The sequence below is a fragment of the Furipterus horrens genome, unplaced genomic scaffold, assembly GCF_987537825.1.
Source record: "Furipterus horrens unplaced genomic scaffold, mFurHor1.1.pri manual_scaffold_1, whole genome shotgun sequence".
Classification (NCBI taxonomy): domain Eukaryota; kingdom Metazoa; phylum Chordata; class Mammalia; order Chiroptera; family Furipteridae; genus Furipterus; species Furipterus horrens.
The window spans coordinates 140,501,891-140,529,838 of record NW_028327171.1 but is presented as its reverse complement, the minus strand read 5'-3'; the positions used below and the strand labels follow the sequence as shown (position 1 = coordinate 140,529,838).

Genomic DNA, 27,948 nt, shown 5'->3' with positions numbered 1-27,948 from the left:
ACTATGTATACCAGCCTCAACACAACAACAACACAATCTTAAATCATAAGCAGACAACAAGAGAAAGAATTTGAGAGAATTAACTCTGCTTTATTCCTGTCTATATCATTTTGCCAGAACTTTTATTTTGTGAAATAAAAAACAGAATAAAAGGACATATTGAGGGGCTGTTCTCCAACATGGGCTCCCCAAATCCCCACTCCCATTAATGGGAACATAGCACACACCACCAGCCAAGATCAGACCTCCTAAGTAGAGCATTTTTTTCTTGCATATTTTTCTTGTTTGGACCTTAATTAATCTCCTGCCAGGCTTGCAGGCTTTTTAATTTTACCTTTCTTTCTTCTTTCTTTTTCTTCCTTGAATCAGCTTACTGCCAGGGAACTTTTTCCAAGCTGTCACAGTTACATAGCAAGTGGACCCTAAGCTGTTAAATTTAGAGATGAACTAGGACTCACTTCTCTGAGAATCAATAGCAGAAGTTTCACTGCATTTGGAAAAATTTTCATTCATTCATTCATTCATGTAATAAAGTGTGTGTGTGTGTTTTATGAATGAGAGAGCAATAGAAAAGGAAGCTTCATAGAGTGTAAAATGACAATTGGCTAGTAAGTGATATAACTCAGCCTCCCACCAGGTCACCAGTTTAATAGAAGAAACTTGCCATTACTTAATTTAATGCACTGCTCATAAGCAAATTATAGCTATTTTACCAGTGTTGGTGGGGGGAAGGTGAGTGAGTGAAGAGAAGATGACACTTCAGTTGATGATTTAACACCTCTTTATGAAGTGTAATATTTAATGCACTGAGGTTCTTTTTAAAGATCCTGTTGTACTCAGTCAAATTCACTGCAATTCTGACAGTATAAAGGAAGAGGTTTGGGGTACCAATGGTGACCCCTTTAAAGCAGAGTCTATGAGAAGCTATTTTCATTCAAGGAAGTTTGGTTGAAAATTAGTTACCCTAAATAGAATGTCTAATGTTTTCCCCTCATTTACATAAAAAGATGATATCACAGGACCAGAAATAAAAATAAACCATCAAAAACCCAAATGCTAAAATGAAGGACGTGGATCATTGGGAATATTATTATCTCCATGATTGCTATTATCGACATTCTTATTATTTACTTAATAATTCCACGCTGCCAGCTTATTCCACCAACTGCTCCTATGTGTGAGGTACTTACTGATCGCTTCCACAAACTGCTCAAAGAAGCTGTAAGGGAAGAGCGGCTCAGGCAGCTCCCGGAAAAACATCTTCAGTGCTCCGGTGACAACGTGGATGTCCTCCCACTGGCTGTCGTCCAAATTCAGCTTCTCTTCTGGGAAAACACGAGGAGAAATGGAACAACTGGTTTTAATGAAACAATTACAAGACACTAATTATTATGTTAATGTTTGCCTACTATCATCAGCAACTGTTAACAGCCTTCTGCACCTAGAGGTTTGGTGCTGTGCATGTTTTTTTTCCCCCTTTTTCCTTAGGAAGGAAACATTTTCAATGGAATACCATCTGTAGGAATGCAGCTAACAAAAAAAACAAGAGACACAAAGAGACAGTGCTATTGACACAGTATGTCAGATACATTTATTCCCATAATGCATCAGTATGAAAATTAGCATCACAGCTCAACGTGGTTCAAAGCTATTTGGTTTTGAGGCCGAGGGGCTAAGAGTTGCCAATGATGGCCGGCTCAAGGGACCGGCCTAAAGGCCTCGCTGAGCCAACAGGAGACATATGCTAAACATGGCAATAGAAAATGAGTTATTGCTTTACATGTGTCAGCCTTGCTATGTACAAGGGAATAATGGGTAACACTTTCTTTCTTTCTTTTTTTTTCTGAATATAAAGTCAACAAGGAATAGAATACTGAGTGAGAAAGGATATTAATTTTTTCTTACTGCTTCAAAAATATCTGTTTTTTTTTTTTTGGTTTTCATCTCATCGAGGAAAATGTACCCAGCAACAATATTAGACAGACCCCTGTTGGCCTGTGTAGGCTATGCAAATCTGTCAAAAATGATAACACACTAAAGACAAACCACAAATGCTTACCAACTGCTCTTAGTAACAACAGAAATGCTTGCTTTGGAAGCCTGGATGAGTTGAAACATTTCAATGTTAAAGAAAATAAATGACAAAATGAAGTTTTTAGAAGATGTAAAGAGATGTTGGGCAATGATTATTTTCCTTTTTGCTCTCAATATGAAAGCCTAGAATCATTTTCACCCAAGAAGTGTGTATAATAGGGTCTGAAAACGACATCCTTACATACAACTAAAAGGAGACAAGGCAGAAAAGCATTGCTGCTGATCCATCAGATGTGTCTTTCTAAACATGTGACATAAAAAAGATTTTGGGATTCTAGGCCTAATGAAAACTAAAGCTAATCATTTTGGACAACCTAAGGGTTAATTGAAACGCTGAATATCCTGGCAAGAACTTAACAGGTATTTGGTCAACTGGAATTTTGTTTCTTTACCAGTGTATTAAGCTCACATTCACATGCCCTCTTGGTGTCAGTTTTTCAAGGTAGACAAGAATTTGCACCAAAAAAATAAAAATAAAAATAAATAAATAAATATATATATATATATATACATATACATATATATATATATAAAGGCTGAGATTTATCATTGTAGGGAATCTCTGTGTGAACTGTTTTGCTAATACTGTTCATGTCCTTTTAAAAATGTTAACTGAAATCTTTATCAGATCTTCTTGTCTAAATGGACTATTATTTCCAGGGCTGGTAAGTGATGTTTCTGCTAACTAGGATGTTTGCAATGAGAAGCAATGAAGGTGGATCTGTGTATTTTAGATGGGCTGTTTCTCTCTATTTTTTTCAGTCATCATTCCTACCTCAATCATAACACAATAATACAATCCACAAGAAAACCAATAGAGGAGACATTCTTTCTGCCTTGCAATCATTTGTGATTGATTGTATTTCAACAATTAGTCTTTTATTTGGCTGCACACTATTGAAACAGGACGACAGCATCTTAGCAGGCCAGCTTTAAACAGTCAACTGTTAACAATAGCATCAAAAAGGGAGACCTGATGGGGTTTACTGTCACTTTAAAGAACGGGGTTTTCACATTGTTGAAATCTGTCAGATATTTTGAAATGTCCTTCTCACTATGGTGCCACACCCCCTGCGTGCCCTTATAATAAAATTGGTTTTACTCCTGATTAAATCATTTTCTCCCTACCCACTACCATACTTCTCATAATGGACCTGTGCGCTCTACAGCTGGTGTTCTTCCCATGGTACCAATTCTTACTTTATCTTTTAAGCACTTTGCTGCTAAGATCTCATGCAGAGTGCTTATGTTTTGTTAAGAGCTTCATTCTTAGAGAAATAGCTTAACACATGTTCTAAAAATGTTGTACAACTTATTGCTTAAAACACTTAGAAAATGTGTAAGTACTGTAGTTTTGGCACTGAACTTTAAGTGAAAACCTACACACACACACACACACACACACACACACATGTGCTCACATATACAACTATCTCTACCAAAAATTTATCAGAAAAGTCCAGCATGAAATGCCATTCTGATAGATAGGTTTGAGATTGTCAGAGGAAAGCATTCAAGTAAAAAAAAAAAAAAAAAAAAAAGAATTCATCGTGAGTAAGAAAACAAGAACAAACATAGTAGTTGTGTGACTGATTGCAAATGCCATTGATATTAATCATGTTCACATAAACATCAGTTAATTCAAATGATTGTGAATTTTATAGATAAACTGCTAGCAGTGACGATGATGTCTTATGCTTCTTCCTTTTCCAGAAGAGTAGGGTTTCTAAACAGTATGCACTACTGACATTTGGGGTTGGATAACTGTTGGTTGTGGGGGCAGTCCTGAATTTTTGGATGTTTAGTAGCATCCTTGGCCTCAACCCACCTGATGCCAGTAGCAATTCCCAGTGCTGATGATGAAAGATATCTCCGTATATTTCCAAATATCTCCTTGTTGTGCAAAGTTATCCCCAGTTTAGAACCACTCTAGTAAAGCCTATAAGAGTCTGTAGAAGTTACTCAATGAATATTGATTTATGAAGTTGACCTGAGGTAGAGAGAGAACTAGAAAACTAGATACACACCAGTGGGATGTCTTCAATATGACCTTAAGAGTTGGTAATTTTTATTGACAAAATCAAAACCATTTTCGGACAAAATTCACATGACTACATTTTAAGGTTCTTTGCTTCAAAAAACAAACCAACAATTACTTAGTGCTCACATTTTAGTAAGGACTATGCTATTCACTTTACATTTGTTATCTAATATAATGTTTTTCAATAAGAAAATGAGGTCCATGATATTGTTATCATCACCTCCATTTCACAGACAGGGAAAAGGAGGGATGGGTAGATTAAGTAACTTTTTCATGCCTGACAAGTGATGAATCGTGGCTAAGGAGCCAATAAACCCCACTGCCTGTCCTACATCCCCCACAAACCACTATGTTCAGACATCAACGTGGCAGAAGAAGTTGAAAGGGAAAAGGTAAATTGCCAGTGGTAACAGATTTACTATTACTTCACAGATAGCGACTTTTAGATTTTATCCCTAAATGTCTTACTTGACACTATGCTTTTATCTGTAAACTGACTCATCTTTTCTAATTACTTACTTGTAGAAGAAACAGCTTTTTATATAAAGAGATACAAAATAAATTGGCAATAAAAAAGAAACTGCATTAGGAAAGGGGCAGAAAAATGGGGCAAATTGTTCTGTGGTGATGGAGTAAAAAGGACATGATAGAGTGAGAAAGATACAAAACACCAGGCCTGGATTTACTGCTAGTCCATTATATATCCATTCATTTGTGAAATGAAGACGTTAGAAGGATATTTGTTGGTATCCAATGAGAAAACATATCTGAAAAACATTTGGAAACAGACATATCCAGGAAGCCAATATGATGAGGAACGTGAATGAAGACCAAAACTATGTAAGAGATTAAGGCACTGGAAATACTGAGCAAACATTATAAGCCATCCTGGTTGTTTCAGAGGATTTGCCTCAGCATGATACAGTTTTTCATATGAAAACTTGACTGTGAGGAAGTCTGGTTAAATCAAGATACCTCAGGATCCTCATTCTCTTAATCTGTGCTGGTTTCTGCTGACCTTTTACATAGGCTATCTTAAATCCATTTTGGTCATGGCTTTTGGTTTAAGGCATTTAAACAGAGTTGAAGATGGATAAAACTCCAAAATCTAAATACCGTGTGAGTTTTATGAAATTGCAAAGAATATACCTAAATGTTTTATGTAAACAAGGACATCTTGAAATGCTTTTTTTTGAAGGGTCTTTTGTGTACTTCATTTTTAAAGTAAAAATGTATCTATATCAAGCTAAAACAATTATATGTGAAGGAAAAATTTGACAATAGCTATTAGGAACAATATTTCTTAAAAAGAAGAATGGAAAGATGGACCTTTGATAGCCACAGTAGGTCATAGTAATTTACAAGGAAAAATACGCATCTAAATATCACTAATAAATTCTTTGCCATCAGGGACTGCCCTCCACATTGTAGGATGTTTGGCAGCATTCCTGGCCTCTGTCTACTACATTCCAGTAGCAACTTCCTCCCTATGTGACATCTCCCCCACAAAAGTAAATTAAAAGTAATAAATAAATACAAGAAATAGTTTAATCACCACTTTTCTCTTGTATTATATATTACTCTATAGATTGGTGTAACCAGAAGCTGCAATATCAGGTCTGATTTTAACTAAATTCACTATATCAACTCAATATTGGTTGAAATGTGGTTGCAGATAACTTGAACCATCCAGACTTGAATAGTAACATAAGAATAAAGAGGTAATTCTTTGTGTATTGAAAAAGAAGTGCATTTTTACCTTGTAATTTCTTCCCATGGCACTTTTAAAGCCTCTTTCACTGTTGTAATAAAATAGAGGAAAAGATACCCTAACTTTCCCAGGATATGGAGAGAATAGCTCTGATTTCATTAATATAGTGACAGGAACTTATTATGTTGTGAAACTCTCACAAAGAATGCGGTATCTGTTCCAGTGCTGATGACCATTTGGAAACCTTATCTGAAAGGCCTGTTGGGTACATGAAAGTCACATCGTGAATGAAAGAGAAGCCAGAGGGACTATAGATCTGAAAAATAATAACATGTTTGGTCATAAAATTAAACTGGAAGATTAGATATTAAAGTGGATAAAACACTCTGTTTATCTATAAGGGTATAGTTGATTTTTAGTTTAGTGTTTAAAGAGAGGATCAAAAGGAAGTTCATTGAATCATTCATCTAGCTCAGCCTTTCCTGTTATGTTGGCTACTTAAAGTGCCAGTTGATTTCTGGTGGATTGGAGAGGTTCCAAATTCTCAAACTTGGTAATGTAAACCCTATGGCCAAAGCAGAATCTTTTCATGCTGTACTTGCTAAAACTGCTTCTATAATACCTTGAGTATAACATGAGACTTTAGTGAGGACATTCTTCAGAAACTAGACCAGTTGGCCAGTTAATCTATTCATTCATTTAATTTTTATTAAACAAACATAGATTCAATTGAGACTACATACCAGGGACTGTATTATGTGCTTTTCAAAGCTACAGCTGTTGAGGTGCTTTATATTCCTCAAAGGAGTGGGCTTCACCAGGTGCTCAGAAATACTGCTTAAGTTAATATTGATCATACTCTAGACATTTTACATCTTATTTTTGTCCCATAGACAAGCAGGAACAAACTCAATAAACTCAACGACTATCACTCCAAATATGTGGTCTGTTGTATTCTAAATTGTGTCCCTACCTCCTTATTCATATATTAAAGTTCTAAGCCCCAGTATCTCATAATGTGACTGTATTTGAAGATAAATCTTTTAGAGAGATAATTAAGATAAAATGAGGTCAGATGGATGGACCATAATCCAATATGACTGGTGTCCTTTGTAAGAAGAGGAGGCTACAATACAGATATGAATAAAAGGAAAACCATGTGAAGACACAAGAAGAAGACCATCTACAAGCCAAGACAAGTGACCTTAGAAGAAAGTGAGCTTGTCAACACTTTGATCCTCAAATTTTAGCCCCCTGAACTGTGAGGAACCAAGAAAATTAACAGAAACTTTATAAGATACTAAAACTTAAAAAATAAAATAAAAGTTTTTATTTCTTAATACCCAATGAGATATTTTGGAATGCCATGTTGGCTTTCTTTTTATTACATCAGGTTGTATATATTTCTTTGGATATCACTTAAGAAGGCCAAGGCAGCAAATAATAGCACAGGCCAATATAAAATATCTTTACTTATTCCCTTTTAAGGAGGTGGAGCAGACTTCTATGTTTAGTATAGAAACTGAGTCAGAAACAAAAATGTCTTATTTTTATTTTTTCCTCAGATATCATTTGAATGAAAATATTATAATAACATAATAAATAGGTACATCTGAAACTTGTGAAGCAACCACCACAGATTGAAAGTATAACAAAAAGTAATTGTTTTGTGCATTTAAAAATTTTAATGGCATAACAAAAAACATATTCCCACAATCATAACTCCATGTATAAAGCCACCTTATAAAGTAATGCTACTGATATTATGCTTCTCTACAGGCTTCTAGATACTCTTTTTTATTTTTATTTTTTGGTCTAGGCATTGAGGAGAGGTAGTCTTGTTCAGATTCTAAAAACAACAACAACAACAACAACAATGAATTGACTATTTGTTGGGATCACAAATTTTAAGAAAGTACACACCTTGTATATCATGGTACCAATATACTTGTATATTTCTTTAATTCCTCCCATACTCAGAGCTCCCAACACTGCTCTTATTTCCATTCAGTCAAAGGCTTTTTGTACTCTGCAGACACTATATACAATGGTTCATTTTATTTGATCATCTTTTCTAAACAGATTCTAAATTTCCTTGAATTCCATGGATGATTTTATACATTACATACTCGAGGAATAGAGAATTCATAGGAGTAAATTTCAACAAAGTCATTTTTGAGTATCCTTCCTGTCTACTCTAAATTTCAACACCATTGCTATTTGTTCCCTCTAAGTTATATTACATTTGTAAATATCAAGCAGAAGTTCAGGTCAAAACATATCTCATAATGATATCTAGGAAATAAGTATAACTAAGTCCTGTAAATGCCCATATATAGAAAACATAGGCAAATATACAGATGTTCTTAATGTGGTAGTTCGCCACTTCTCTAATGAGACCTGTCATCTCTCCCTCCTAATGTTGTGTGAGAATTAAGTAAAGTAACATATATAAAAGTTCTAGTATAGGATTGTTATAACATTATTAAAATTTCTATTTTTGGACACTTCCTTTTTTGTTAGTGAGACTTTGGCAAAATATTTCCAGAATCTAATATAATCTCTGGCTTTTATTATTCCCTTTATTACATTATTGGTGTATGTGGGTTTAGAAATAGAATCATTTAGCAGGGAAAGGACTGGGCTTTTGCTAGTTTAGAAGTTTAGAAGTCTTCTGTCTGAAAATATTCTATCAGGAAAATAAAAATAAAAGGTGAACAAAATTGGTAGATTAAGACAGTGCTATTCTCACTCACTGAAACCATTTTATTCCTAGATAAGAAGATGAGGCATCTGTTAGTTGTCATGTGTTAAAGATAACCACAATGAAGAGATTTCTAACAATTATTGGGGATAATAATTTTATTTTACCTAAATTTTCTTGATTAATTGTTTCATGGGTGTAGTTAAGTAAACTTTCTACTTGTGTCCTAAGAATAGCCAGAGTTCTACCAAGTTACCTAAAATAAGAGTTAGGATATTTATAAATTTTGTAACTATTTTATGAAATTAGACAGACTAGCCAGCTCTCTATGCATCAGTTTCTTTGTTAATAGAATCACACTATTTCCTCAATTCTGCAATTATACAATGTTCCAAATTCAGAGTAGTGTTATAGATTCTTTAACAAATCATTCTATTATCAATAACTGCTTGTTATTGTCATTTTTTCTGAATAAAAAGTTTTATATATATAATTTTTTAACCTCAAAAGAGTACCTGTCTGACTCCAGGGGCTTCCAGCTTTCAAAGATATGGGGTATAAAACCAGTCTGTGTCCTTTTCTACTATAACTTTGGAGAATCATAATTCATACAAATAATTCTGTGTGGGTTGTTTTTATTACAAAAGAGCTATAAAAAAATCAGTTGATCAAAATTGTCAAAATAATTGGTAACATAATACTTGAAAATGTATAAACTGTTTAATATGAAAAGTGTGGTGCTTATTGTTATTTTTAAATTTTTATTTTATTTTGAAATAAATAAAGTATTCACACAAATTAAAGTTACAAATGTATGAGAGTATACTGCAAAATTATCTTTCTAGTCTATCCCTAGCTTGCTAGTTCATATCCCTAGAGAAAATATCTATTATCAATTTCCAATGTATCTTTTCAAAGACATTTTCTTTTTCTTTTCTCTTTTTAGATTTTACTTATTTATTTTGAGAGAGAGGGGAAGAGAGGAAGAAATAAAGGGAGGGAGAGAGAGAGAAAACCATGGATGTGTGAGAGAAACATCGATGAGTGCCTCTAATATGCCCCCAGTCAGGGACATGTTCCGCAACCCAGTCAAGTGCCCTGACTGGGATTCAAACTGGCAACCTTTTGGTTTGCAAGAGGATGCTCAATCCATTGAGCCACACCAGTCAGGGCTCGAAGACTTTTTTATACACAAACAATATTACCATCCACCGCCACTCTTAAAGAAATACAAACAGTGATATAATCTATGTGCTGTTCTGCATCTTTATTCTTACTTACAATACATCATAGACATTTTTTAAATCAGGACATAAATAGCTTTTTAATTTTTACTTTTTACAGCTATATATTTAATTTTATGTATGTCTAATAATTCTAACCAGTTTTTATTGTCATATGTTTTGCACAGTGTCAGTGTGAATCGTCGTCGGCAGCCGTCCGTCTCGAGAGACGATGGTGTAGCTTCTTAAGAGTCTATCTGCACCGCCGAGAATGGCTGTGCAGTCCGACTCGGGAGTGACACGGTATCTGTCTCCTCCCGTGTTGAATCGACATCTTGCGATGACGCTGGAGTGTCCTCTCCAGTGAAGCTGAAGCTACAGAGCCTGGGCAGGGTGATATGGAGGGTCTGCTGTTGCCCATGCAGCAGACCCCCCCTCTCTTCGCAGCTGAAGGGTCCAAGGGAAAGACGGAGTCGATACAGCTTGGCTTCAGGTGCGCCGCAGGAGTTGCCGGTGTTGACTACAACGTCAAACCACCTTAGGGACTCCGGCTCCGGATTTTCTGTCGGGGTTTACTCCCCTAGCCTTTCCCCTGAAGAGGTATGCCGCAAGGCAGCGGAGGTTTTTTGGAGTCAGAGTTTTCCTTCTCTGATGTGCCCTGACTGGAAGATCGAACCAGCGACACTTAGCTCGCAGGCCGACGCTCAATCCACTGAGCCAAACCAGCCAGGGCTTGTCAGTGTGAATAATTTTGTAATTATATAATTTATATGTAAGAATAAGTATGTACCTGTGTGAGTTCAACAAATTCCTAATACCTGGAATTTCTAGATCAAATGTTGTGTATATAATTAAAATATTGATAGACCTTCCCAAATTGCCTTCGTGGCTAGTGTACCAATTTATTTTACCATCACAGTATTTAAGAAGGTATGGTTCATTCAGAATGTACATTCATTGCTAACTGTAACTATTCTCAGATGCCCATACTAAATTGTGACTTTAATGGTACAGTTGAGAAAATATGTAACAAATGGTAAAATGAGGAGAGATACAAAGAATTAGACTAAAAATAGACATAAACTCTTTGTTAAACACATGAGAGACTCTTATGTGAGATTTAACTTCTGATAAAATGAAATGTTTAAATAAATATTAATGTTTAATAAATGTGTAACAATAATAATTACAAATAAGAAAATGAGGCCCAACAACAGTAACTGTTTTCTGATGAAATAAGAAACTACATAGAAACAAATCAAATGAAAAAAAATGAACTCACTAAAAATGAATGGATGAATGGAATTCCACCATTTATTACATGTGGACTTGACATTATATATTAAATTGTCATAAAATATATGTAAATTTCAGTATTATAATCAACCATATCAAGTCAAACAAATAAAATATCAATTAAATTAACTAACATAATAATTCATTAAAACAATTTAGGAGACACCTCCTAGGTGTCATATGTTGTGCTAAGAGCAACAGGTATGGGTGGAAAGGCAGTTACAAAGACACGATGAGGATTAAGAGATGCCTAAAAAATGATATATAATCCCTTGATGTCCTGCCAATTCTCAAGTTCTCTTTAGCATCATTACTAGGATTGTGCTGTCTCTTTGAAGGAGCTACCCTTTACTTTGATATTTATTTCATTAATTCAGAGACATGCTCAATTAGTTGCTTAATAAGTACCTTTTTAAATAAATATGATGATGATGATGACAATGTAAACTCCCAAGTCTGAGAGTTTTCTACAGTTGCTCTTGTAGAAAGAAAGACATCACTTATTGTGGTCTCAGATATTTCCAAGCAGCCCAGGCTGCTTGTTTGGTCCCATATGAACCTCTCCTCTTGCAGCAGAGCAGAAATGTGCTTGGGCTAACCTCATCATACATGTTATCGTGATATACGAGGACTGTCCAGAAGGTATTCAGCCAAGTAATGGGAAAAATAGGGAGATTTATTGATGAAGATACAAGATACAAGAAATATTGTACATAGGACAATGACACTTCAGTCCCCTTCAAAGTAGGCACCTTGGCACCTCACATAGTTTTCCTAATTGTCATCAGCTGCCTCGCTGTATTTTCCTGAATTTCATTGACAGTCTGAACAGTCTGAAATCTCTTCCCTTTCAAAGATGACTTTAGTTTTGGGAAAAGCCAGAAGTCACAGGGCACCAAATCTGGGCTGTAGTCGGGCCGAGTCACCTGGGTGATTTGATGTTTTGCCAAAAAATGGATGTGATGCATGAGTGGGTGTGTTGTCATGATGAAGCTGCCAATCACCAGTTGCCCATAGCTGCAGCCTTCTGAATCATTCAAATAGTGTCCACAGAGGAATGTTCAAACTTAAAGCTTAATGTAAAATATGATACACATTCATTGCTCTAGTTGCTCAGTCATTTTGAATGTGATGGCCACATAGTTCACATGCCCACTCAACCGTGTCTACTGCTCCCACTGACTAGTACAGTGAAGTCATCATTGTTCATGCATGCACATTTCAGCCCACTCACCTTGGTTGCCAGGTTACGTCGATGTTGCGCAAACTGTTCTTACTCTATTAATAATGGCTGAACATTTTCTGGATAGACCTTGTCATATATGGGGAGTTACAGGCTTCCGCAACCAGGTACCCTTCTTGCTTGTCTTCTAGTCTAACAGTAAACAAACATCTGGCACTAACTCCTGGGCCTCCGCCCGCTTATGGTTCTTGTTGTCACTCAGGTATCTATGGAGCTAATCCTCATTCTGGTTTACAATGGGCTTCATTTCAGATCCTGTTTACTAGGTTTCTAATCCTAGCTCAATAATCCCATCACTCCTGGGGCACACCCTAAGTAATTTAACTCTACTGTATTCCTACTCTAAAGAAGTTTATTCTTATTAATCATTGTATCCTCAGGTCTTGGTCTAGAGCCTAATACCTGATGTACCCATATTTTATTATTTATGGATATATCCACATTGCTTGTCAAATTTTAACCTCTTTGATTGTAGACACTATTTCAAGTATAGCAATAATAACAATAGCTATATGTACACACACACATATCCAGCATAATTTTAGTGTTCTCTTTGTTCATCTTTCTCTTGGAAAACAGATTTTCAAATTAGTTCAAAATCAGTTCAGATAAAACTAATACTGAAGACATAATTAGGTTGTTCAGTCATTCATTTATTTAAGAAATATTTATTAAACTAAATTTTGGGCTAGGCACATTGTAGCTGCTAGGGTGAAAAAATATATTAGAAATATATATTTCAGTATATAAGAAATTCAGAAACCTAGAAAAAAATACCAATGGATCATGATAAATGTTACTATATAATTTTGTTGATAGTTATGGAAATATGGAAATTTGGTATCTAGCTTTGGATGGTGGTACAAAGAGGCTTCACAGATGAGGTGTCACATAGCAATCATCTTAATTTATGATCATCCATGGGACAATGGCTGGATGGGGAAAGGGGAAAAAGGATGGAAGAGGTATATAAAGAACATTAGAAGAATTGTCATGCCAAGAACTGAGGAACATGATGCATTTGTGGAAACATGAGTTGCTCCAGAGCACAGAACTATTGGTTCCATATTCAGAGTGCTGGGGATGAAAAAGAAGGTACGTGCCAGAGCATGAAGGGTTTTGTGACTGAAATAGGCTGGATGACTATAATAGGACAGTAATATTCTAGACAGGTGCTCTGACAGGAGTGAACAAGATGGATCAGAGTGAGTACATGCACAAGAAACAGGGTATCCAAGAGTCACCATGAGCAAGGAACTTAGTTGAGAGGCTCTGTTGTGTTAAAATACTGCATATTCATTGTAAAAAAAAAATTTAGGAGGTGAGGAAATCGAAGAGACACTCAGGTGTAATCATGAAACCCTTATCTAGCAGAGAGAGAAATCTCGAAAACTGATGGTTTGGAAAGTAAAAGGATTAAAGTTCAGAGACCAATTATTGTATATCACATTTATCATAAGTTCAGGGAGTAAAAATATTCTATTTTCCTGAAGTTTATAAAGACCTGCTGGTAGTTGGAAAATGAGAATCCATTTGGATTATCTGAACAGAGATAAGACTTTGATGGTGTTTCAGTATCATGCACTATTTTATGGACCCTACAAAAGGGAATTACAGTTAATTGGATTATACTGGTCTCCACATGCTGATTGTAAGAAAAGGAAGTATAAATGTGTAACTATTGCTAACAGGTCATATCTATCATCAACCACGGGATTTGCTTTTTTACTTACCAGTAAGATTAATTTCTTCTTTACAATCTTTCAATTTAAAGTAGTTTTAATTATAGAGTTTAGAAAATTCAAAGGAAAAGGCAAATCTACTTTCAATGTATTATTAATAATTGACCTCATTTTTTCATCTTTGTGATGAGGGGAAACTAAATGGCTGGTTTGTTTATTGTTTAGAACATTTTTATCTACTTAAGATCCCTTTATAATCTTATCTCAATTTTGATTTAATTAAAATTTGTTTGTACTGGATTTCTGTAAAGTGCTAAGCCCGGAGCTACTATTCTGGGGATTCATAAAAATGTGGTCTCTGCTTACAGGGAACTTAACATCTAGAAAAGGACTTAGGTCTGCAAATCCCAAATGTCATTACATGGCTAAATGGAGCATTAGATTAAAAGTATGAACTACTTGTTAACACATAATGGAGTTGAGCAGTTGTTAGGCACTGTTCTAAGTGCTTCATATGTATTAATTCATTTTATCCTCACACCGACATATGTTACCGACATATTAATAGTTCAATTTCATTGATAGAGAAATGGAGGTCCAGAGATTAAGCAGCTCATTCAAGTTCACTCAGGTATTTAGCTAGAGTTCAGGCAATCTGGCTCCAAGCCTGAAACCTTAGTCACTCTGCTATTGCAGAGTATGGACCAGTTCACTCTGAGTGGGGTGACAGATGAAATTTCTCCAAAGCAGTGACAGTAAGGGATACATAGGATTTGAGTGGACTGAGAAATGTGACGTAGGATGTTCTACGCCAAGGTTGTACAGATGTGGTCCCAGGGCCAGCCATATCAGCATCATATGGGATCTTGTTAAAAATGAAAATTATCAAGTCATATCTCAGACCTACTGAATCAAGATCTCTGGAGTGCATTCAGCTGGCCACCTGTGATTTAATAAGTCCTCCAGGTGATTCTGATGCATGCTAAAGTTTGAGAAGTGCTGTTTTAGCAAACAGGTATGAAATGGATAAAAGTTTGCTTATTGGCAAGCAGCCTATTAATGATTAGTGCAAAGGTGGGTTATGAAATATAGTGAGAACTTAGCTTGGAAGTCAGTGGAATGCCTTAACTGCCATGCTAAAAGATTATATGTACTCCTTTAGACTAGAGGGAACCATCGAAAGTTCAAGTGGGGAAATAATATCATTCAGACTGTATTTTATGAAGTTAAGTCAGTAATGATGCATTTGAGAGGTGAGAGAGTAGGAATATGCAAATTAGTCAGGAAGCTATTTCAGTAGACCAAGTCATCCTGAAGGCCAGAACTAAGTCATCTTTGTAGAAATGCAAAGAAGAGGCTGAATATGTGAGACCTTGAAGTTTAATGAAAGTAGTTGTGGTAAAGAGGGGCAAGTGAAACTTGTTTCTAGCTGGTGCAGTTGTCTTCTACTGGACACCTCAGCAAGTGTTACTAGGATGTTGTAGTTATTCCGTCTGTTCTCAATAAGAAGATACCAAGGATAATGATTTTGGTTTGGGCATGTTTTGGACATTTGTATATTTGGATATGAAGCTTACTAAAGGAGATAAAGATTGGGTAGGTCAATTTGAGAATTATCAGCATTGAAGTAAAAGTTGAATAGTAAGAAGGACAATAATAGCAATGACAACAAAAGCCATTACCCTAGCACCTGTCATATGCCACTCATTGTGATAGGCACTTTATACCATGAAATTATTTAACTTCCATAGAAACCAAACAAGGTAGGATTATCCCCTTTTAACATGTGAAGATCTAAGGACCATAGAGAAATTAACTAACTTGCTCAAGTTCATACAGGAAGTTAGGGCCACAGTTAAGTTTCTAACACTGTTGTCTTACTCACAAACTATTTTGCAAGACACCTAAAACAGTAAAAGAGGAAAATGATCACATAAAACTAGATAGAACAAGAAAAATACCCTTTAAATTTATGTCTCGGAAGTAAGACTATAATTACTTAACCAAACAGCTCCAGAGTATGATATGAAAGAAATATCCAACCAACAAAATGAATACTTGTTTTAATAGTTTATCTCCAATAATCAGCATCTACACAAATCAGTTTGTTTGACAAAATAAATTCCACTGCAGCTTTGTCTCTAGAGTAATAGTAGTAGTCTTCAGTACACAGACAAGTCACATTTCATGATTTAGGTGATCTATGCTAAAGAACACTGTTCACTGCAAACCCAACGCTCTTTGATATATTACTGATTAATGACAATTACTATGGTATATTATTTCAGTGGTGTAACCCATCTAAAGCTGAGAGGAATGAAACACATGGAGTGGCAGGTGTTTCCCAGATTCAATGGTTGTGTCTATGCAAACAACAAGTTCAGAGTTTGCAATCAAATTGGAAACCTGGTTGGTCAAGTACAGGTAACCTGTCAGAATTACATTCTTTGCCTGAGTTTAAAATGTTTAGAAAGACAGTACTAAATGATAAATCATGGTTAAAGGTATAAAATGGTTTCAGAAATATTATGTTTTAATTTTTTTGAAAACCTAGGTTACATTCCCTTTCATGAACAGAGTTATTTTTAAGTGGTAGAACGGCCATAATGAATTTGAATGTGTCATACGGCACTTGAATGAACTTCCACTCCACAGTCCATTTACAGAATGTATTTATATACAGAACACACCTGTGTCGTGTGTTTTAAAGGCTAAGGTTTAGTATTCCATCAAGTTAAAGGCCTCTACTATGTGGTATAACCTGCTGTTTAATCTTAACTCTATACTTCACTCCAAACCAATCATCTGCTTCTATTAAACTGGTGTGCATGCTATTCCCCCCCCAAAAAACTGCAGTTTATAACCTCCATACTTTGGTTCTTGATCATTCCTGACCTAAACTATCATACCCATTCTCTCCCCCTACCGCATCCTACTGATTCTTTAAAACCCAAAGAAAGCCTTCACATCTCCAGGAATCCTGCCTCGAGCGGTCCATTTTCCTTGATCTCACTTTGCTTTGAAAGCTGAGCATTTATTGCCTATGACACTAATTTGGGGATTAAGCATTAACAATCAGGGCATTCTTGCATTGTCTCCTCCTGCCCCATGCTCTCCTACAGACACCTCCTATTGGCCCAATCTAGTTGGAAACCTTTGGCAAGGGGGCCTTTGTGATGGAGCGCATACAGGTCAGATCCTGGGCAGTAAGCAGGGTAGTGAAAAGTGGAGAACAGATGTGGGGTAGTGAGGCAAACAGAAAATTACAAGTTTATCAATCACATAGTCTGTCAATTCAAGCCTAGAAGTCCAATTGCCCTCCAAATATTTCAGAATCTCAAAACAGTATAACTTGGTTTTGAAATTTGTAGAAACTTTCTGGGTGGGGATGGGAGGGACAAAAATCTTTTGTGAAAGGCCATTCCTAACATCCTTAATCCCATAAAGAAATACATGTACATGCATTTATTTCAATGTGTAATTATTGACATAAACACAGCTGCTCTCTATGTTAAAAGAACATTAAGCTCACAAAAGCATGGAAATTCCTACTTAGAGAGCCTACTCCATCCTTCTTAACATGCCTTGTTGTGCCCAGATGCTGCATGTATTTTTGCTTCATTTAAAAGGTTGATGTACAAAAGCAAAAAGGTGGTAGAAAAATTAACTGGAGAGAGGATTGAGCCATGTAGAGTTGTCCTAGACTTAAATTTTATTATGCTCTAATCTCCATAATGACTAGACACAACAGAACAATTTAAGAATTAAAGACAAGATAATTTGACTTCAGGTTTTTGGATTTTGATGCAAAAAAGCTAGATGTAAAGATACACAAGACACATATAGCCAAGATAGAGGAATACCGACATTGTGTAGTGTATGTTAAACTTAAAATAAAGAGAGATTATCACTTCCCTTTGGATTGAGGAATACAGAAAAAGTTGCAAGGCAGCTCACAACAAAGCAATTGACAAGAAAGATAGCATCTGCTTTTCTGTCTATTCAAGCTGAAGTTTTTCATTCTAAATGCAAGCAATGCTTCCCAAGTTAACATAATTAACTCGTGACAATCCTGAAACATCCTAATATAAGATACAGATGGAAATCCAAAGCTTTAAAAATGTCTGCTAACTGCATCAGGATTATCACTTTTTTTTTAAAGTGAGCAAACCATAATGCTAATTAAAACAGGTGTTTTTATTTCAACCCCTTTTGCATGCTATACGATTACAACCAGCATTATTTATTTATTTGTCTTCTGTGAAACATACATCTTAGAAAAAGAAGACTGTGAAAACAACAAAGTAAGAAGATAAGAAGAATGACACTGAGCACTGCTTCCTGACACAAGAGAGGACCCGTTGTTCAATTAGTTAGTAATTTCCTTGTGACTACGCAACAGAATCTACTAATTGTTAATACTCTATTAGCTATTGCTTTACACAATTAATTATATTCAAATAAGAACAACAAAGACATGTAGGCCCATTGCCCTTTCGAGAATGCTTTTTTTTTTCTTCACAAACTGGTTCTGCTTACTGACAATATTTCTAGTATGAAAAGATATTAATCTCAGAGGAGCAAACACATTATGGAGTTAGCACTCTGCCTTTACCTTGCTTATAGGGCACAAGCTTCCACAGACCAACCCCCTCCACTACCACCAAGGACACAACAAAAACCCTAAAGCTACTGACTGCTTTCCACAAATCCATCCTCAAAGCAATTCATAACAGCTGAAGTCCTTTGAGTTGGGATCTTTCATATTAATTTAGCATTGCATAAAATTCAGAGTAACCCATCCAGAGGTCAAGCATCATTCATCATTAGTTGAAGTGACATTTTCCACCCCTTACATAGCAGCTGCTAAGAAGTTGGGGATGGGGGTGGGTAGGTGTTCTTTGGGAGGGAGAAAAACAAGACACAGAACACAATCCTTGTTCTATCCACAGAACAGAAAACAAGGTGCCTCTATGCCAGCATGATAATATGCTTAAATTTGGTGATGTCATTTTCCCCTAACCCCAGAGTCACTAAGCACATGGCAGCTGCATTCTTCCACTTAGGAGTTCTAGTGGAGATCAGTATTAACCATTTTAGATGTAAATGAAGTCCTTTAGTGGGGTGGGAGAACATAGCTTTGTGAGCTGAAATGATGATTTATGTCGGAATCCTATCTTGTTTTTGAGAGATTGCAACTTGTTAACAAGGCTGCCCTTGTTCTTGTGGCTTCCCCCAGGCATAAAAAATTCTGGGAAGCTGAGTATGATCACTTTTGAAACTGCAAAACAGCATTCCAAGGCTCTGCAGCAAACACTGTCCAAATTAGGACCTATGAAGCTTTGCAGTTCCCAAATGAAAGATCACTCTCTTTTGTGGGATGCCTTCCTTTCTCTGAAACATTAAGGTCAGAACAGGAAATAGGAGCAATTAAAATGTAAAAGCAATCAGAAAAAATAGATAACTGGTATTTTAATGACTAGTAATTCACAGGGTTTTGATAATACATAGATGTTTGCAAAATAATGAAACATATTCGGAGTCTAAAATATCAGGATATTTGTTCTAAGAAGCAAAGTCTCTCTGGCAAATATTCACAGTCCAAACACAAGTATTATGAAAAATACTAATGAGAGAAGAGAGATCTGGAGGTTTTAAAACGAATCTCAGTTGCCTTCTCATACTCTGACCTACATGGTAGAATTTTGAAACATAGTAGAATTATGGTGTTATTTCTCTTCCCAAGTTAGAGTCCTGTGACTGAAAGGTAGCTGTAGTAATTGTTTATGTTGTAGAAGATAACAATTTTCCAAATTTTGCAAAAATTAAAACTAAGAAAAGTTAACATTTTATTGGGAAAACAAAGTAGTTTCAAGGAATCCTTCACATTGATACCTTATGTGGATTTGAATCATGTATATAGTTGTAATTGTGTTGCATTATGTCAAAATCCACATAATTAAGTATTTTCATCTGTAATGATTTTCCTAATATTATTTAACTTGCTCATCCACTATATTTGGCCAGAACAATACCTATTTAAATGAGGCACGTGGAATAAATAATGGCATATGATTGAGACAGGTGAGATCATAGGTCCTTCCGATTCTTACACATGTGTCAGAGCCTGCAGTGGTCCAATTTTTAGACTGACCCTGACGGAAATGTACACCTTTTCTTACATGAAAACCATATGGGATTTCTGGCATTGAAAACTTCTTTACAAAGTAAGGTTAAGTTTGGATATGGATGTCTCATACACAAGCTGACAAAAAATAGAGGCTGTCCATACACAGTGGTTCAAGGACTGTTGTAAATTTCAAATTTCTTTTCCATTTCACTGTTAATTACTCTGATATGGACTGAATGCACACAGAGATCAAACTGGGGTGTTAAAGAAGTGATTATCTGGATAATTTAAGAAATTATTTTTACTAAGCTACTGAACAAATTGAAGCAAAGTATGATAATAGATTATGTTGATATGGCACATACCACAGACAAGCACTCATTCAGTTATCTCATTTAGAAATCACAACTATCTGGGGAAAAGTTATTAGTTGGTATTCCCTGCACTTTACAGGACAGTAAATGGAGGCTCAGTGAAATAACTACACACACACTGTAAACTGGAGTTCTAGAGTCTGAACCAAGTCTCTGAATATAAATTTTCTTTTTATTGCACCATTATAACATCATTGCTACGATTTAAAACAAGTTTTCATATAGTTAAGCCAAATCTAAGTTGTCCTATAGAGAACGTATCAGGGATAAAATCAGTAAAACTGTTTCAAATTTAAAACACAGGTACTTTGAAAGATACAGATGAGTGGTTTTAAGGTAGGTCTTAATTAGCTCCCTGTGATCCATCAGTTCCATCTCCTTATCCTGGAAGATGAAAGTGTCTTTACATTAAATGCTCTGAATCTGCTTCATAGCCGTCTGTGTCAGCATAATTGTTAGTTCAGGATCATTTATTGTTCTGTGATTTGTTTCCCTAGAATTTGTCCTATTTACAACCTTGGGTTCAAGAGCATCTTACACTTTTTAGAGTGTCTTTTTTCAGTGGATTTAGGTAAGTAATACCTTCTTCCTTGAGGACTATGCTTTTCCCTTGATATATAGTTTCAAGTGCTAATTATGTGCCAGTCCCAGTGGAAAAGAATGCCAAATGAAAAATGTTTTTCATGGTAGAGTTCAGCTATGGAGCAAAGGTGGATGGAGCAGGAAGGGGCTGAGTCAGACTGCCCACTCCAAGTCTTGATTTCCTAGGCTCAGTTGCTGGGCTGATGTGACCACCTACTAAAGAATATGTACGTAAAAACAATATATAAAAATGCAAAAGACTATGATATAGAAGGCATTAGTATTACTCCAATCTTTTCTTCACTGGAATAGAGATTCTGAAGAGATAGAACACTTAGGAGACAGCTCAGAGTTTTCAGGATGCATGGCATATGTTTGAGAATTAAAAGTTGTCTGAATGTCACTATTTAGTTGCAATCTATTGTCCTCCTTATCATTTACTTTTCATAGGAGCACATAACCTACATGTACAGCATCAATCAAATCATGGCCATCACTACAAAGTCTCTTCTAGAAATATTTATTTGGGGATATCTCAGTAGCTATCTAGATATAATACTTTCTCTGATAGGGCATTTTGTTTAAACAATTTTAAATGAACTAAATGCTAATGATTGAAAGTTGAGTTTTGTAACTGTAAGACCTTTAATTGAGATAATGTAGGAGCTGGATAACCCCTGAGAAGCTGAACAGAGGGAATCCTCTAACGATAACTGTGATGATTCTTCTGTTTCAGATGCTCGAGGGAACCTGTAGAGGCACAGACACAATCAGGTCTATACACACAGTCCCATCCCAATTTTCTTGTAAGGACCCATGATAGAGGATCTTGAAAAATTCCAGTCCTACAGTCAAATATAAATTTTCAACTAAAAGAACAAGAAAGAACAAGACTCAAAAACATTGATCTTTCTAACTGCCAGAATAAAACTCTTCTTTTGAACCTGATATCTGTGGCTATCTTCAGTCCAACCTTAAATGGTAAATCTTATATTCCATGCAACCACTACTTTGAGTGATTCTTTTGTAGTCTAATGGATCTCATTGTCAGGAAATGGTTTTTGATATTCAGCCAAAATCAAGCTTTCCAGAAACAAACTTTATTTGCACATTTCCCTCCTTTAATATTTATGGCTAATGTAGATATTTCATTTATGGGCTCCTTTCTTTAAAGCTTCAAACTGGCAGATGAGGAAAGAAAGAAGAGTTTATTCTTTTTCTTTTAGAATTTCTTTTTTTTTTTCTTATCTGCAGTAAACTTAACTGCTAATATGAATGACTATTTCTCTGCTGAGAACATGATAAATTTTTACAAGGAGAAGAACAGATAGGTGGGAATATTTGAACAGCACCTTTCAAAAGCTGCTGCTGAAAGTTCACCAAACAAACTAAATCTGTAAGAAGGCTACTTCAACTTCAACAGCTTTAAGATTCTTTGTATTGCCATCATTCATTGGTAACTGGGGAGTTTCTTACAGCTTTTCAAATCTTAGAGTCCTTTCAATCACTAGATGCCTTAAAGGGACAGAAGGCCTTAAAATGTGCTCCCGATCTCCCAAGATGAAAAAGATACATAGACAGAGGGGGAAAAGTCAAACAACAATACAAAAAGCATTAATGCAAAGAACAGTGGGGTCTCTCCCTAATTTGACTTTCTCTACAGGTGGCCTGCAGCTGCATCCAAACAGGTTACTCCATTGCCTTCCCATGAGCATGACAACAAAGTGCTATCTGTATTCACAAGAATACATTTAGTGGCATAGACTGATTCAGGTCTAAAAATAAGAAAAAAGCATTTTCTCACATAGCCTGAGGTAACTCTGTGCACCAGCAGAAGACAGTAGCACTCTTGTCTTCCTGGCTGTGCCTGAACATAAAGGGATCAGAAACCTACTTCACATGACTTGAAGAGGCCCTGGGCCAGCAAGGAGTTGATTCATTCTACTTACATCCCTGTGAGTCCCGTTGACTACATAAAGAAGCTGGGCAGGCAAAATCAATAAGGGATATTCTGTTTTCAATTCACTTCAAGGTAAACTACACATATATATCTCTGAGATTGATATACCTGCTTAAATAAGTATTCTGTTGTGCTGACCAACATAATGCTGAAATAGGCAACAGTAGGGCATGCTTATTTGGTTTGGCTTAAGGATAATTGATTAGGCCACCTTTACTAATCTCATTTAGGGAGAGACACACACTCTGCCTGAGTGGCTACTTGGTGATGAAATGACAAGGAGAAGTAAAGCCAGAAAAATGTTCACATTGGGTGAATAATCCTCGTAAAATTGATTTATGATTTATGTATTAAATATTTATATAATATCTGTTGAAATCAGATTCTAAGAACATTGCTTTTTGTATGCAACATTTACACGTGAAGTTCAGTTTATTTCTGCAGTTTTCTTTCCTCCCTCCCCTTTTCCTCCCTTCCTCTCTTCTCCCTTTCTTACTTTTCCTCTCTCCTTCCCTTCTTCCCTCCCTCCCTTCCTATATTTTCATTTTCTCTGTTATCTCTGAAACATGTATTCACATTTTTTTCTTCCATGAAATATCTACTCTTCTCCAATTTGTCAGGCTGCTTTAGGAGCAATTCAGTAAAAGGTGATCTCCCTACCCACCTCTGCCAAGCAAAAAATCTACCTCCCACTCCCATTGTCTCTGGAACATAGATGTATTTCCATTCCCGGAGTCTTTGAGATACGTTTAATCTCTACTGACCTAAGAAGTGTGAATCTCAACTTTCCTTCTAAGTACAGGTCTTAAGAATAATTTTATTTGCTCAATTGCTACACTCCAGAACTGTCTTCTTTTAAAACTTTTGATAGCTCTGCATTTTCCTGTCCAGTTAGCAAGGCGTACAATGTTATTTCTATAACATGTACATGACAACCATTAGCAAAAACTTTTCTTTACTTTGGATATCCAGATGGTTCCAATTTCTTTCCTCATTTCTCTTTAAACCTCCACCTATATTACTTTATGAAGATATATTATTTTTGAATACCTCATAATAACATACTTTTGCTGATGGATGCCAAAAAAAAAAAATCTAGGTGATTTGCCTTTTGAATTCAATAAAAAGGAAAAAAGAATGGATTTAATAATGATTAATGAATGTCTTACTATTTTATTTTATATGGGAAATACATCTTGTAAAGGGGTAAGATACATGTCCAGTAGTCAATATTAATTGTTATGTGAAGGCACATAAATAGAACTGGGATAAGATTAACTAGCCATTCCCAAAGAAAGTCACAAACAATTGAGTGGATATAGGAAAAAAAAAAATCCAAGCTAAGCTTTATAATAGTTTTCTTATAGTAAGTGAGACACACTTAATAGAATGTAGATTGTAATAAGGCTTTTAAGAATTAGGATGGAAAACTTTAAATCCTGCGCATACAAAATTTTCAGAACTAGATGAAGTAAAAATGTGCCATTACATTCTCATGATTAGGAAATGAAAGACAAATAGTTACAAGGAAAAATTGTGAGTCTCCAACTTACTTTAACAAATAGTCATAACAGCGCAGGCTTTATATGGACAAGCCCTGTGGTTGGGCAGCCTCCTTCCTCTCGTATTCGAAACTAGTGACATTTGCTTGATTACTGGCCAATACTAATTTTTAAGGTTTATGAATACTAACTATGTCATAGAAAACAGCATTATGTTATTAATTTATTCTATTGCCTTGCACTTCTAATCATGTCTATTCCTAACTTCCTCTGGCAAAAAAAAAAAAGTGAAAAAAAAAGCAAAAAAACCTTCCAAGACTAAGAACAGTAAAGGTTTTAAAAAGACATTAATGCAGGCTGACAGCAAAAGATGAGAAACTTCTGAAGTTGAAACAAATATTAAAAACCACTATGTTGTAAAACAAATGTTAAAGGTATAAAGAGAAAATGTGAGCCATGTTTGAAGAGAAAGATAAATTATTGAGATTCCTTCAAATTTAGCAATTTCATTATTCTAAGCCATGAAGACCATCTATGGATTTTTCTGTAGTCATTAATGTTCTCCAGCCAAATCTGCAAAACTACTACTTTAGTACAGGGATTGGCCAACTATGGCCCAAGGGCCACCTTTAGCTCATGACACATACAGGTATCTCACTTTCAAAACCATTCATATTTTAATTATGACATGCTTCAAGTATATCATTTGTATAGGTGCCATTTTTAAATTATATTTTGATGTGTGTTTCCTTAATTCTTAACAATAATTATTTTGGAATAAAATGAATACAACATAATAAAAAATAAATGTATATTTGTGCAGGTGAGTTTTTAACCTCAGATCACTTGTCAATTCACCAAAACTACCTAAAATACTGCCTTTAGCCAATACCATTTAACTCACTATAGATAAGGACTTCCAAGGTCAGTTTTCTGGCAATTGATTTAATTTGTATTATGGGACTCTAAGCTCCTCCCAGGCAGTGGGCACTTTCACACAACAGTTAAGTGAGATGAGGTTTGTAAAGGCAATGTAAATCAGTGAAGATCCATATGAAATGGTAGTCACAGTTGTGATATTAGTAGTAGATGGAGGTGTTTAATCAATATTTGTTGGATGACTTAAATATTGGCTCCATTCTGAACTATGATTTTAAGAGTTTTAACTGCTGAAAAGAATACTATGAAGATAAAATGTCTTTTGTGGATAGGAGAGTCTACTGAATTACATATAATATGAATACTTCAACAGTTATGCAATGCTTGGAATTTCAAGTGGGAGTTTTACTCATGGAAGAAATACAGTATGTGACCCAGTGACTAAAAGATAATAAGAACTATTGAAGATGGAGTTTTTTTCCACTTGGTCCTGGGCACAGAATCAAAATCTAAGTTTAACTTGGTGATATTTAGAAATGCATAACATGCAAAAGTCTGCAATCATTCTGTTTCTCAGCTAGTGAAAATAGAAGTCTACAGCATAGTATGTGTCAATTTTGAAAATATAGCCAAATCAGGCCGACAAGAAAAATCTGAAGTAAATAACTTCACCCATGTGTTTAGTACCATCCATGACTCTATGCCAAATTCACTTCAAGTTCCTTCTTCAGCAACTTCTTTTATAACATGTGCCTGCTGCTATTAACTAACCGAAGTGTTGATGAGGATAAGAAAGAAATGATTTTCATGGTTATGTCTAAGGGGGATATTTGAAATTCAACAGTATGTGCAAGGACCAGCTCCAGCTTGAAATAATTTGCTAAGAAAAACACCTGAATTCTAAGCAAACAGTTTAGCCATTTAAAATTCACTGAGACAATTACATATGATTTTTTTAAAAAATAGTAAAATTTTTAAAAAAAATAGAGAAAAGCGATTCATGTCCACAAGTAGAAATAGAAGGGGGATAAAATAGGTTAGTCTGAACATTTATGATGAGTTCTAACTGTATAAAAATCTTGGATATTTGATTTTGGGTGGAAAGTGTTTTTTGGTCTCAGGCATATTTTCTGGTTTTGGAGGTGATGCCTTTATTTCTTTATCATTTATTATTTGTTTCTAACTGGCAATTTTTTCATTGTAATTTTGTTACCACAAAAGTTAATTTTTTTCCTTCTAACTATGAAACACTCAAATGGCTCATACTCAAATTTATTTTTGAGAGAAATGTGCATTGATAGGAACTTACAGGTGCACAAATCTTTCTCAAAGCACATATTTTCTGCTGGTGGAAAAGTTACTTAGGCTATTATCTGTGGACAGAAACAATATTATTTAAATGTCCGTGTTTATTAAAATGATTTGTTGCTGTTCTTCCAAGGGGAAGCATTCTGTGAAAAAACAACAGTTTTATCAATAGTTAGCATTTTACCCCCTAGAATACATTGCTGGTGTTCCAATTAGCTGTTGAGGTTTTGCTTTTAAGGTAGTACATAGACCTCCTTCTTTTTAAGCCTCAAGCTCACTATTTTTTTTTAAAGCAATCATTTTATTAATAGTAGAAAATTTCAATTGAATTTATTTGGCTTATATTGGTTAAATAAATAGGACTCAAGTGTACAATTATATAATACATCATCTCTTTATTGTATTGTGTGTTTACCACCCATAGTCTAGTCTCCTTCCATTACCATTTATCCCAATTTTACCCTTTTCTACCTGTCTCTAATCCCCTTTCATTCTGGTAATCACAATACTGAGGTTTGTATCTATGAGGGTTATTTTTTCTTGATCCTTTCACCTACCTCACCCAGCACCCTAACATTTCCCACCTCTGCCTCTGGAAAAGTAATTCCTCTCCTTTCTTGTATCTAGTATATTTCGTAGGATTTCTGTCTTACACAGGCTTGGTGCACACTTTCTATCCTCAACAAAAACAAAATAAAAGTTACTTTTTTTTTTTAATTTTATTTTTTGGTTATTCAATTACAGTTGTCCCATTTTTCCCCCATTGCTCTCCGCTCCCAGTCCATCCCTTCTCTCACGATTATATCCCTCCCTGTTGTCCATGTCCATGAGTCATTCACATACGTTCCTTGACTAGACCCTTCCCTTACTTATCCCCTTCTCTTCCTCCCTCCTCCCCCCTCCCCCCTATTGACTACTATTCTAGTCTTTGCCTATTTAGTTCGTTTGTTTGTGTTGCTCTTTAGTTTCCTGTATTGGGTGATATCATATGGTATTTTGCTTTCTTTGCCTGGCTTATTTCACTAAGCATAATTCTCTCTAGTTCCATCCATGTCGTCGCAAATGGCAGGAGTTCCTTCTTTCTTTCTGCTACATAGTATTCCATAAAGAGCGGAGTGCTCATTGCTTTAGAAAAATATAACAGGTTGTGATAAAAGACATATAGTGTGCGGTCAACCCTATTGGGTGGCTGATCCAATCCAGCTCCTAATCTCTTTCC

General features: G+C 35.5%; 1 protein-coding gene across 1 annotated transcript in view; it reads right to left on the bottom strand.

The window, feature by feature from the left end:
• The window catches only part of ARHGAP15 (Rho GTPase activating protein 15), a 643,467-nt gene that overhangs the window by 131,624 nt on the left and 483,895 nt on the right, over positions 1 to 27,948 (bottom strand). Inside the window, exon 12 of the mRNA XM_090267320.1 lies at positions 1,191 to 1,325. Within this exon, the coding sequence (XP_090123446.1) occupies positions 1,191 to 1,325 (135 nt within the window). The remainder of the gene's footprint in view (positions 1 to 1,190; positions 1,326 to 27,948) is intronic.